This window comes from Lytechinus variegatus, chromosome 17 (assembly GCF_018143015.1).
Source record: "Lytechinus variegatus isolate NC3 chromosome 17, Lvar_3.0, whole genome shotgun sequence".
Classification (NCBI taxonomy): domain Eukaryota; kingdom Metazoa; phylum Echinodermata; class Echinoidea; order Temnopleuroida; family Toxopneustidae; genus Lytechinus; species Lytechinus variegatus.
In genome coordinates this window covers 30,480,517-30,493,205 of record NC_054756.1, presented here as the reverse complement: position 1 = coordinate 30,493,205, position 12,689 = coordinate 30,480,517, and the positions used below count along the sequence as shown (strand labels likewise).

Here is a 12,689-nt window from a genome sequence, read left to right as displayed (position 1 = left end):
GATTACAAACCAGATTGACCATGTTCTCATCAATAGGAAGTATAAGGTCATCAGTGAAAGACACCAGAACAATGAGGGGTGCAGACTTCGGAAGCGAACACACACTTGTTAGAACCCAAATCGAGCTCAAACTTAGGAAACAGATTACCAAGTCAAACCAAAGGATAAGAATGACGTAGACAATTTGAATGACCAAGAGACAAAGAAGCAATTCTCAATTGAGCTCAGGAACAGATTCGCCATACTGGAAGCCATAACAGAAGAACCTAACCTACAGAAAAATTGAATAATTTCAATAAAGCGGTTAACCAGACAGCCCAAAAATGTCTTAGGAATGAAAAAGAAAAAACAGAAACCATGTAAAAAGTTTTGGAAAAGGGTGGAGGAGAGGAAACAAATCAAGCTCAAAATGGAGAAAGCGAAATCAACCAGAATTAAACAACACCTTCAATCATCTTACAAAGCAAAGGACAAGGAAGAAAAGCGTAGTGTGAGGGCTGACAGGCGGAAAGGTTGGATAACCTAGCTGATGAGGCACAAAGGGCAGCTGAAAACGGTCAAATGAAGATTCTACACGATATTACGAAAACAATATGTAATGACAAACCACGTCATGCTCTTGGGGTTAAAGATAAAAATGGCAAGCTCATCACAGATGAAAAAGGCAAGAAAGAAAGATGGAAAGAACACTTTGAAGAGAATTTAAACAAAGAAATTCCACCGAACCCAGTTGAAATAGAGAACGCCAATATTACCCGATCTTGATGACATTAGCACAGAGGCAATCAGCAGGGATGAAGTAATTGATGCAATTAAAAAGCTTAAGAATGAGAAAGCCGGAGGCGAAGATATGATTACACCTGAATTGATAAAAGCAGATATCCAGACCATAGCTGACAAACTACACAACATTATTACTGAGATTTGGATCCAAGAAATTATACCTAATGACTGGGAAAAAGGACTGATAGTTAAACTGCCAAAAATGGGTGACTTATCTAATTGTGGAAACTAGAGAGGTATCACACTCCTCCCAATTGCTAGTAAAGTGTTTGGAAAGATACTGATTAACAGAATTAAATGCGGCATAGACGAGAATTTAAGAGCAGAGCAGGCTGGGTTTCGAGAAGGAAAAGGCACAACAGAACAAATCTTCATCTTGAGAAGCAAACATGTAGTTGAGCAATCCATCCAATGGCAAGCCTCACTTCACATTAATTTCATCGATTTCGAGAAAGCCTTTGATTCTGTCACGTCTATTCACCGTGATAGCTTATGGGTGATAATGAGGCAATATGGTATCCAAGAAAGATAATCAACATGGTACTAATGTATAATGACAGTGCATGTGTAGTACTTGATGGTAGAGAAGCTACAGAGTGGTTCCGAGTAAAAAAAAATACTTCACAAATCAAGGAGGAAGGCATTGACCCTATTTTAGAAGACTTTGAGGCTTTAAAGATCATTTTATTTAGATGACATTGACAACATCGTCTAGTTTATAAGGTTTTCCATCCCAAACGAATAGTAACTCATGTATAGACACGCGACTGTATGGACTTATTCCTAATATACTTCTGCATGCTCTGTTTTGAAGTTTCAGCAATAAATCGATGAATTCTGCACATGCCGAACCATAAAGTAAAAAATTGAGAAGGATATAATGGCATTGTACGCAATTTTCTATTTTTCTAATCAATATAGTGACGCAGCCGAGCTGACAAACGTATGAGTTTGCTAATTCTAGACCATATTCGATATGCAAATTCCACTTTAAACTGGGATCTAACAGCATGCCAAGATATTTGGAAAATTCTACTTGTTTATATATATTCCATTTGCATTCAAGTTCAACCTATTACATTTACCAATCATTTTTCAGAGCCAAATATCATACTTATTGTTTTATCACAGTTAAGACTCAGTTTGGAATCACACAATCAGTTGTTTATTCCTTTCGGCTCAGAATTCAGTAGGGTTTCGGTAGTTTTTACATTTTTATGAGAGAAATAGATTACCGTGTCATCAGCATATTGGTATGCGCTTCGATATCATCAATATAAATTAGGAACAAAAGTGGACCCAGTATAGATCCTTAAGGGACACCGTAATTTATATCGGAGTCCGCAGAAATAGATGAGTTAAATTGGGTGTATATCCGACGGCCCTTTAGATAACTTGAAAACCAGGATAAGCAAACAGAAGACCAATATTAGATCAGTTTTTCAAAAGAATATCAGGATCCACAGTATCAAACGCTGTGCGTAAATCTATATAGACCACGCCACATTGTTGCCAAAAATATCACTTTTATCATCTTTTCGATAGGGTTAGGGTGAACTGTAAACCTCCTCTTCGTTTTTTTTTTGTATCACTTTACAAAGCTTCAAAAGCCTCTGAATATATACAGGTCTATTTATTGCAATAAAATAAATATTTAAAAGGGTTATTCCTGAAAACGTTTGTCTACCCTTGTATTCGTATTGTCAAAACGTTTGCAATTCGACGCATTTTACATGCATTGTCATTAAGACAATATGATTTATTAAGTTTAATTTTTTTGGTATATTTGTTTCTAAATTTATTTAGACTGCTCCAACCACACCTTTGAAAATGCGACAGGATGGGCAGAGGCAGAGAATGGACAAGGTAAAACAATTTCATTTACATGAAATACACAATTTGTTTCTTAGTAGTATTTATTCCCAGAGCTTGAATAATGGTTTATTCCCCAATATACTTCACATGAATATTTACGAAGACGCACAGGAAGCTATAAAGCACAAATTGGCAACGCCATTAAGCATGTCACATAAATATGGTGTCCAATTATTGGAAATAGATACTCTTTCAGGTCATGAACAATATGTTTTCGTTCATGACCTATTTTATCCCTACATTTGGGATTGTCAGGTGTCAAGATTTTTTTTTATTGATTTTTTTTTTACTTTTATGGCAGATCCATAAACTTTTAAAGTTATGATGACAATTCAACAAATATCCTCAAAATGGCCACAGTTCGTTGAAGACGTCCCGGAGCAAAAAAAATGAAATATAAAAAAAAGGTCTTAAATAATCGAGCATTTTGATTTTCTTACTACGTCAAGAATCCCTAAATTTCAGGAAATGTCTCAAAGCGTCTCTGTAAGTATCTCGAGTTGCAAACTAACCGCGAACTAGGGAAGATAACCCCTAATTAAACAAGCCTCAATATTTCTATGTGTCACCTAGGATACCTGAAAGCACTCGAGAGACAGGATGGAGAAAACCCAAGACTATCAATAGCATTACCCCTTGGACAAGTACGTAGAAGTGTGCAGATTACATTCTGGTGGGAATATCAAGATTTGAATCGCAGCTCCTCAAATCCTGATTTAATTCATGCTCCTTCTCCCCTGGATGTATCCGTATGTGGAACAGAGACAACCTACAAACAGAGTGAAAAGCCAACACAAAATTTACGCTACCAAGAATCAATTAATGGAACATGTAATTCAACGCAATTAAATGTGAGTACAATCGATTTCATTTTGGCCCCTTATGGTTGTAGGCTACAAGAAGAACAATGACACTTAAGGTTTCCCATAATAGACCTGGGCCCGTTGCAGAAAGAGTTGCGTTTAAACGCAAGTAAAAAATCAATCGCAAGTCCCAAATGCGCGCTGTTGATTGGTTGAAAATCAAGTTGCGCGTGATTTTTAGAGTTGCGATTGATTGCAACTCTTTCTGCAACGGGCCCCAGTTTGTAGTTACTTCATGGACAATTTTGGTCAAATGACCTTTCATTTCTTTCATTGTGATAGGCAGATTTCAAAGCAAGATATTACGTAAGCTTGTCTTACATAGCAGGATAAAAAAATTGAATAGAGCACGTGACTAGAATAGCACACCTCTATGAAGGTATTTGTTGCATTCCATGCATATCATAGCATGTCGCACAATGTACTTGGCAAACTGTAAATACCAGTCGTTCTTGCACGCATTGTTGTTTTTTGTGGATGTAAATGAAATGCAATTCAAAAGAATATATGAATAATCAAGACATCAAAGTTGGTGCTTATCTCATTAAATTCTAATCCATAACGTCACTTAGTACACATGACCTTCTTCTGATCATGGGCAGAGTGGAACTACGAACTGGCCTGTGGGTATGAATATGATCAATCACAACTCTTTGTAAGACGGCCCCCGTCATTCAATTTGAAATCATAATTACTCAAAATTGCCGATCGTCATGATCGTGGTCAGATGATTGCTGCCCTTTAAAAAAAATGTATCTGCAATATTCTGCATACACTCGCTAACCGTGAGAGAAAAAAGAATGACACTTCACAAATGTCCAGAAAAGGTATCTTCTCCAAACTAATTTGTTACCATAATTAATGTGGTATGTATTCACGCTTGGATGATTAAGTGGGTATTCTTTGCGGTGTTGTAACTTTTGATTTGCGCCAAAGTAACTCACATGACTGCAATGAATGAATCAAGATGCCGGTGATGTCATTATCCTACAATGGCTGCATTGAAATCCATTGCAAAACACCTTTTTCAATAATTAACATAATGATATTAATTTAACAAACATTTTCTATATAAATTCTCAATTCAGTTTCATTGAAAAGGGATTTGCAAGTATGTTATTCAGAGATCAGTTTCTAGTGAAAGATATCAGTGAACTAAAAATGTTCAAATCATGATGATTATGGCCCCTTTCAATATTACTTGTAAGATAAGAGGTATGATGAACAGACGGTAAGTCGTTATCATCATCACTATCATCATTATTCACAGCCCCGCAAGAGAGGTGAGGAGTGAGCGCCCTCCTACGATTTTCCCAAATTTTTGTTTGTTGTTCTTCTTCTTTCCTTGGTTGGCAACCAGTCAGGATTGACTATTTTTGCCACAGCTTTTGTTCATTTTCAGTAGCTTATTATATTTTTTTTCCACTCCTTTTTTCCTTCTCTCTCTTTTATTTTTTTTTCTCTTTTTTCTTTTCCTTTTGTCTTCTCTTTTTTTTTTCTTTTTTTTCTTTTTTCCCTTCTGTTTCCTTTGATTTTCTTTTTATTTTTCTTCTTTTTTCTCTTTTTTTATTCTTTTTCTTTTTTCTTTTCTTTCTTCTTTTTTTCATTTTTATTTCTTTTTCTTTCCCTTCCTTTTTTTTTTATTTATTTATTTTTCTTTTGTATGCGTTCTAATTCTTGCAGCACGTTCGATTTTATTCTGCTACAGTAAGCTGCAACAGAAAAAGCAAAAAGTAAACTGGATTTGCTAAACCAAAATTTTGTTCATCATGTAACGTTAGTCTTGTTGAAAGCGCCGTGGGGTAGCGGTTCTGACACTCGCCTTGTAATCAGAGGGTCGTGTGTTCGAGATCCACCTTGGCCTAGCGCCCTTGGGCAAGGCGTCCATCCACACATTGTCACTCTCACCCAGATGCTAAGTGGGTACCAATAGGAAACAGCCGTCATTGTGGTTGGTTTAGCAAGTGTGCGCCCAACAGGCTGCTTGAAATGCTATGAATCCAGTGACCGGGTTATAATAATTGTGAAGCGCTTTGAACAGTCGTAGATTGATAAAACGCTATATACATGTAAATGCAAATTATAATTCTTATCAAATGGGATTGTGGTAAGCCAAAGGCATGACATCAATTATAACACAAAAAGTATGAGTTAAACAATTACACACTGTTAAGCGTAACTCTGTTATCTTTATTAATCTCACAGGTTATGTTTGTTGCCAATTTGGTTTTACACGGTAGCTTTGTTTTGCTGCATGATACCTTGACGATCTGTGAATTACACTCTGGTGAGTATAGTTACAGTTGATGAATGTAACGTAACGATCTGAGAACACTATGGTGAGTCAATAGTTACAGTTGATGAATGTAATGTAACGATCTAAGAACACTCTCAGTCCATTATTACAGTTTATAAATGTAACGTAACGATCTGAGAACACTCTGGTGAGTCGATAGTTACAGTTGATGAATGTAATGTAACGATCTGAGAACACTCTACATTCTTACAGTCCATAATTACAGTTGATGAATGTAACGTAACGATCTGAGAACACTCTGGTGAGTCGATAGTTACAGTTGATGAATGTAACGTAACGATCTAAGAACACTCTCAGTCCATTATTACAGTTTATAAATGTAACCTAACGATCTGAGAACATTCTTGTGAGTCGATAGTTACAGTTAATGAATGTAATTCGACGAGCAATTACTTCCTGCATGATGTGACTCCCTTCATCAACGGATGTTAATGTGGTACCTGAAGGAATGACTTTTTCTCAGCTCTCTTAGAAAACGTCCTGTAGAATTATACATTTGTAATATTCTGAAGGTTTTCCACATTTTACCATTGGTACAGATCCATTTAAGCAAATGACGATATAACTGTCGAAAAAATATCCGCTTGAGTGAGCACCACTTCCTTTTGAAAGTTAATGAAAAAAATGATTTGCACCGAACTTTGAAATAGATATGCGTATAAATGTAGACCTTAATCATGTAGAACACGTGGAATTTAGCTTGTACAATTGATTTGAAGATATTTTTACCTTGAAGAGTGCATTGCGCCCCACCCCACTCCCCCACACACCGAGGCCATCGTGACGATATTTGCTTTACACTGAGCTGTGTTTTACATGAAATGGCATAGGCTTGATTTCCATTTTGTAAATCATAGTCAAGCTTGGGAGAAATGTGCATAAACAAGTATTAAATGAAAAATGAAATTTAAACCCACTTTAAGTGATAAAAACTTAGTGAAAAAATGCTAGAGATGTCTGATATAGACTTTTGTTCAAATTCAGTTATGTCCTCAGATCCAGTTGGCACAAAAAAGGGTAAAGGTTGTGTTTACTAAGTGTTGAAATTTCAATTTGGGTGGCAAAATTGTTTAAAATGCTTGAATGTATCCGTTTAATTTCAATTGACTAAAGTGCAAGGGAAATGTATGAGAAATATTCGCAGTGTAAGTTTGATTTCGTACTTTCCCCTTCACACAGCGTGAAAACGAGCATTCTATGTGCAAACAGATTTCTGCGAGCTTTACAAAAATGGACAGTGCTCACTCAAGTGTAAAATTCTGTCAAAACTTACTTTCATTGGATAGATGAGACCCAAACCCAAGAATATATCTGAAAAAATTACCCACATGTTGTATATTTTTTCAATTCCAAGGGTTTTTCCAAAGTGTAAACTTTTTTGATACGCACTGTAGTTGTAAAAGAAATAGCAGTAGGAGACTGAATGAATACAAAATGAAATTCAAAAATAAAGAGAAGAAAGAGACGGTTAAAAGAAAAAAGGAATGACTGCAGTGGTTTTACAAAAGGAAAAGTATTTGTATTAGAGTTAGTATTATGAAAATTATTGAAATATTGCAGAAGATTTAATCCTCGCCACTGCAGTACCTACTGAACCAGCAGTATAATTCTTAGTTGATTGTTTTTATTGACTACAAATGTTACATTTGCATATAAGAATACATAGTAGGAATGTTGCATAAACAATATATGTATATAGTAGACAGGATTTTGGTGGAAGTAGAACACGGTTTGAAAATAAGTGTTCATTATATACTAACAGAAACGGAAACTAAGTTGTAAAAATAAATAGAATTAAATCCCTATAAGTATACTACGATAAGGAAAAAAATATGAAAAATCAAATGCATAATCATTCCACTAAATAATTTTTAAGGTCATTATAAGCAGCATCACTGATAGTTTTGAAAGAACCAAATCTGCTATTATAGCCTATATACTGTCAAAATCCGTACGTATAACGGTAGCAAGTTATAATTAAATGTTATGTCCAACGTATCTAATTGATTTATGAACTAGAGCACTTCTCGGAGTGAACAAAATAATGGAAATCAAACAAATGTCTGGTACTAGTAGGTTATAGCTATATTCAACGTAAAATCATACCAAAATGATATAATAGATAACTTTTTTATTCGAAACCTTCAATTGATGATTCAGAAAACCAACAATTTTAAGCCTACAATATACCACGATATACAGGATCAGTAAGATCTGAACAAACCTGTACGGTTCTCTTTTGTAATGTTAATATGTCTGTATTTACTCTGAGGAACATGTGCTACCAATATTAATGATCAAATTTTTTTTTAATGTTCTTATTAAAATGTTTTCATAGATTTACTCAATGCAAAATATTTATTAACGGAACACAAATAAATTTGGGACCTGGTTGCTATGCAAGTCAAATCCTGATTATTCGAATGTTCTCTTTATTTCCATAATTTATGTAGATTTCCCATCCAGTTCACCAACCACGACACTTACAACACTTTCGCCAATCACGACACTAATAAAAAGTTCGCCAACAACGCCACTTACACCAAGTCCTACAACTTATTCAACTACCTCCGCTCCAACTCATTCTTCAAATAGTCCCATATATAATGGTATTTCAACTAGACATACTCCTAAAACTAGCTCTAAGGCCTATCCTTCAAGCTATCATACAACTACGTCTGCGACAGAAGTGTTGACAACAGCTGGAGAAGAGAACTCTATGGGTTGGTATCTGTTTAGTACACTCATTAAAGTTAATAATGCTTTCAAAAAGAAGAGCGTGATTTTAAAACTTTTGCGGGGAATTAAATTTTAACTGTGCAGAGTATTTGAGCAAATGGAGGAACTGGAAATCCTCATCTAGTATTGATAATATAGATATAAGATTTTTTTTCACAACTTTTGAAAAACCATGATTGCTTATGGCCCGATTCGTTCAAATGACTATCTAACTGCTCTGATCTTTTATGAAAAAGATCGGATTATTTCGATACCTAACAAAAACTGACGGGAACCATTCCGCCAATTCGTGCAATATATCGTCCCTAACTCTTGGAATATGTCTAGTATCCAATTCGGAGCCATGTTATATAATAAGATTATTTCATCGCCCACTCCGTGGGACAGGAAGGTGTTAAGGATCATGAGTAAAATGATTTACATTTGTTGTCTGGTGTACATAGAGGATTACACCAGACATTTCACTCCATTGTTATTACAACACCTAAGGTGTTACTTTTACACTCTCGGTGGTAAGTTAATCTCTAGAGTTTAGTTGTAACACCATTAAAATAGGGTGTAGTCTTCAGACCTACAACAACTGGTGTGAGTTTTTACACACCAATTTTTACAGTGTACGATTTGTCAATTTGGGAATGTATCTCATTGATTTGCTGAAAAACAGTCATCTAAAGTTTCATTGCATGATAACGATAATAATCTCGCGATAACAAAAACAAAAATGGCATATTTTTAGTGAACCCATCATCATGGAATTTTCAATACTGCAACCAATTGAGATGAAGGAAGACAAGATGGTTCATTACAATTTAAAAATATTCTTTATTTTTATCAACCAACTTATTTAGAAAATACACAGACTGTAAAAACATGGTTTTAAAACTGGCACCAGTTGGTTTTAATAGAGGATCACACCCTGAGGTGTTAAAATTACACCCTAGAGATTGAACATAACACCAAAGAGTGTAAATTTAACAAACAAAGGTGTTGTAATAACACATATAGGTGTGAAACTACCACTGTCAATTTAACACCGGTGTAAAATAACTGGTGTGGTCATCTATGTACACCTGTCAACACCACAGTTTTTGCTGTGTACGAAATACATCATAAACAATTATTCATTATTGCCTCCAATGCATCCCATATTTTTTGTTTTTTAGATTTAAGAACAAAATGAATACATCATCGATTTTAAATCCAACAGTATAAGTCTGGCCTACTTATCCACACGTTTACGATCAGTTTATATTGTTCTTGTTTAACCAAATCCATAGGTTTTAACTCCCTTGATTTGTACATGATTTTATTTATCAAATTATTTACAGATGAATCAAATTTCGGTTCTATTCTAATTGGTCTTGTTTGTGGACTCGTCATAGCCGTGGTTGTGATGGTAATATGCTTGCGCCGAAAAAGGAGGTGAGACAAATTTCAGATCATATAATTTTGAAGTCTTTATTTCTTACTTTCTGTGTGACTCTGTAAAATTAGTCAACAAATAAATCATAACTGGAAAGTGAATGGCAAACTGCAGTGTCAATAATATAAAAGCGAAATCAGATACTACTCGCAGAGAGTGCGCATAGATTTTTCATAATGTGTGATATAAGAACCTAAACTTTCAGATTAAAAAGACGCCTTTGTTTTTTTGCATGCAATCAGTTAATTTATGCTGTAACCAACTTGATAATGGCTTCATGTCATGATTTTTTTCAGCTGTACGACTGAGATTTGAAGTAGATTATGAATGTACGGTACTTTTCACGCATTATAACTCAACAGCCTTAAAACAAAATCACAAATTAATTTTAGATTACTAAGGTCAAATAGCCATCTTCGCCATTTTCTGTCATTTTCTGTTTTAATTTGTCTATGTCTCGCCTGCATAGCTGCAGAGAGAGACTGTAGGGGCCGCTTTCCGACGGCGGCAACGGTGGCCACGTCAACGTCGAAATCTTCACCTAAGATTACGTTTTTGAAATTCGTGAGACTTGGACATAAGGGTAATCAAATAGTGCTCAATGTCTTGCTTGATTTTCAGGTCACATGACAGAGGTCAATGAACTTATACAATTTTGGGGTAACAAAAAAACAACTTTTTACCTAAGGTTAAGTTCTTGAAATATCTTCACACCATAGAAAGTATATGGACTTAGTTCATGAAACTTGGACATAAGTCTAATGAAGTATTGATAAAAACACTGCTGGAGTTTTGATTTGTTTTCATTTACGAGGAGCATCTATTCAACAGACATGATAATAATGGTATAAAATGTGATTTTGTTACCAATGTGATTAAACATCATGATAATTTAACGTCGTTGAAGAGTAGTAATGTATCAAGGGTAAATGAAATGTCACCACGTTTTACGGACATAATGGATAAAAATAATGACACCGTATGAATGGCATACAATGCTATAGCCTCTCAAATTGACCTTATACAGCTTGATCTCTAGAATATGCAACATCGTATTTTCTGTTTTGCTTGTTTTCAGCCCCAGATCAAAACCTGCATCTCCAGAACTATCAGATAGAGACGATGATGGCTTAGAAATCAATGAACTTTACATACCTTACGTACCGTCAACCACAGGTGTACCAGTCAGCAATGACCATTGTAGCTTTACTCCAGATACCCCTATTATTCCTAAAACTAACTTATTAGACAATAAATCTAATATCATAAAAGAGAATCGACAGGCTGGTTTGGATGGAAGTTCTGATCCGGACGTAACAACATCTGACGCCATCTTCTACGACACTATTGATTCTCGTCGAGATGAGGATGAAGTCTTCCTCGATCAAGGAAATGAGTATGCATATATTGATGATGTTGTTGCCAGCACCCTAGGAAGTCAGCTGTCAGGCAATCATGACCCTACTTATTATATTCTCGAGAATCAATCCATCAAGGAAAGGGATGAAGGTTTACCAATGGAGAATGAGTACGAGGATGTAGATGGGATCGATGTCCACGTCTAGTGCATTGATAATAACATTGACAATCCTACTCAGCGGCAATCGTTCTTATTCCATTTTGGTTTTATACAAGCAGTCGGTCAACATCTTGCATAGACTCATACCATGTGAGGTTTACGATCAGATACGGTCTAATTGCTCTTCGTCTCCGCTAAACTTGGACTAATGAATAACATGACTTACATAGATAGAGACTTGTGGAGCGTAGTGTGGCCCAGTGGATAAGTCTTCTGACTTTGAAACAGAGGGTCGTGGTTCGAATCCCAGCCATGGCGTCATTTCCGCAAGAAATTTATCCACATTGTGCTGCACTCGACCCAGGTGAGGTGAATGGGTACCCGGCAGGATTAATTCCTTTAATGCATGAGCGCTGGAAGGCAGCTCGAGCTAAAGCCGGGGTAATAATAATAATAACAACGCGCCTCGGAATAGAATATTTCTAGATAGATGGCGCTATATAAATGCCTATTATTATTATTATTCATTGAAAATATTATATCGTTGGATTCAATGTTAATACATTATCTTAATTCCTTTATTTCTATTGATATTTATGATATATTCTAATTTGATTGGTCGAATCAAAATCGTTTTTTTTGTGAATGTATAAGCTTTAGAGAGAATGAAAATATCACACGCTTGTATTTACAGAAGAACAACTCCACATATTGGTACGCATTTTTATGAGTATTCGACCCCCCCCCCCCCTTTACGGAATGCAATGTTATGCACTATGTAATAAAAGATTTATCAATTAAGAATATAAAAGAAAATACTAATACATATACATATCGTGTTTATTTACACTCTATAAACACATCAGTCAAAAAGGGTGTAAAATAGCCGACTAGAAGTGACAGCTACCGTTTTCCACCCTTATTAAAAAAAACGCTATTACTCCTCGGCCATTTTATTTAGTGTTTTACTTTTTTATTCTTATACAGTGCGTATCAAATAAAGTTTACACTTAGAAAAAATCCTGTAAAATTTTACATTTGTAATATCCTGAACATTTTTTTTTACATTTTAACATTGGTACAGATCCATTTAAGCAAATGACGATATAACTGTCCAAAAATATTTCCGCTTGAATGAGCACCAATTACTTTTGAAAAATTAGTGAAAAT

General features: G+C 35.3%; 1 protein-coding gene across 1 annotated transcript; it reads left to right on the top strand.

Annotated features, from left to right (window-relative positions):
- The first annotated feature begins 409 nt into the window (after nucleotides 1-409).
- On the top strand, nucleotides 410-11,745 carry LOC121430625 (cell wall protein DAN4-like). Its single transcript, XM_041627941.1, has 7 exons — nucleotides 410-512; nucleotides 2,590-2,649; nucleotides 3,232-3,509; nucleotides 5,727-5,808; nucleotides 8,292-8,561; nucleotides 9,906-9,999; nucleotides 11,079-11,745. The coding sequence occupies exons 1-7, from the start codon at nucleotides 410-412 to the stop codon at nucleotides 11,563-11,565; spliced, it is 1,374 nt and encodes a 457-aa protein (XP_041483875.1). The 3' UTR covers nucleotides 11,566-11,745.
- The last annotated feature ends 944 nt before the right edge of the window (nucleotides 11,746-12,689 follow it).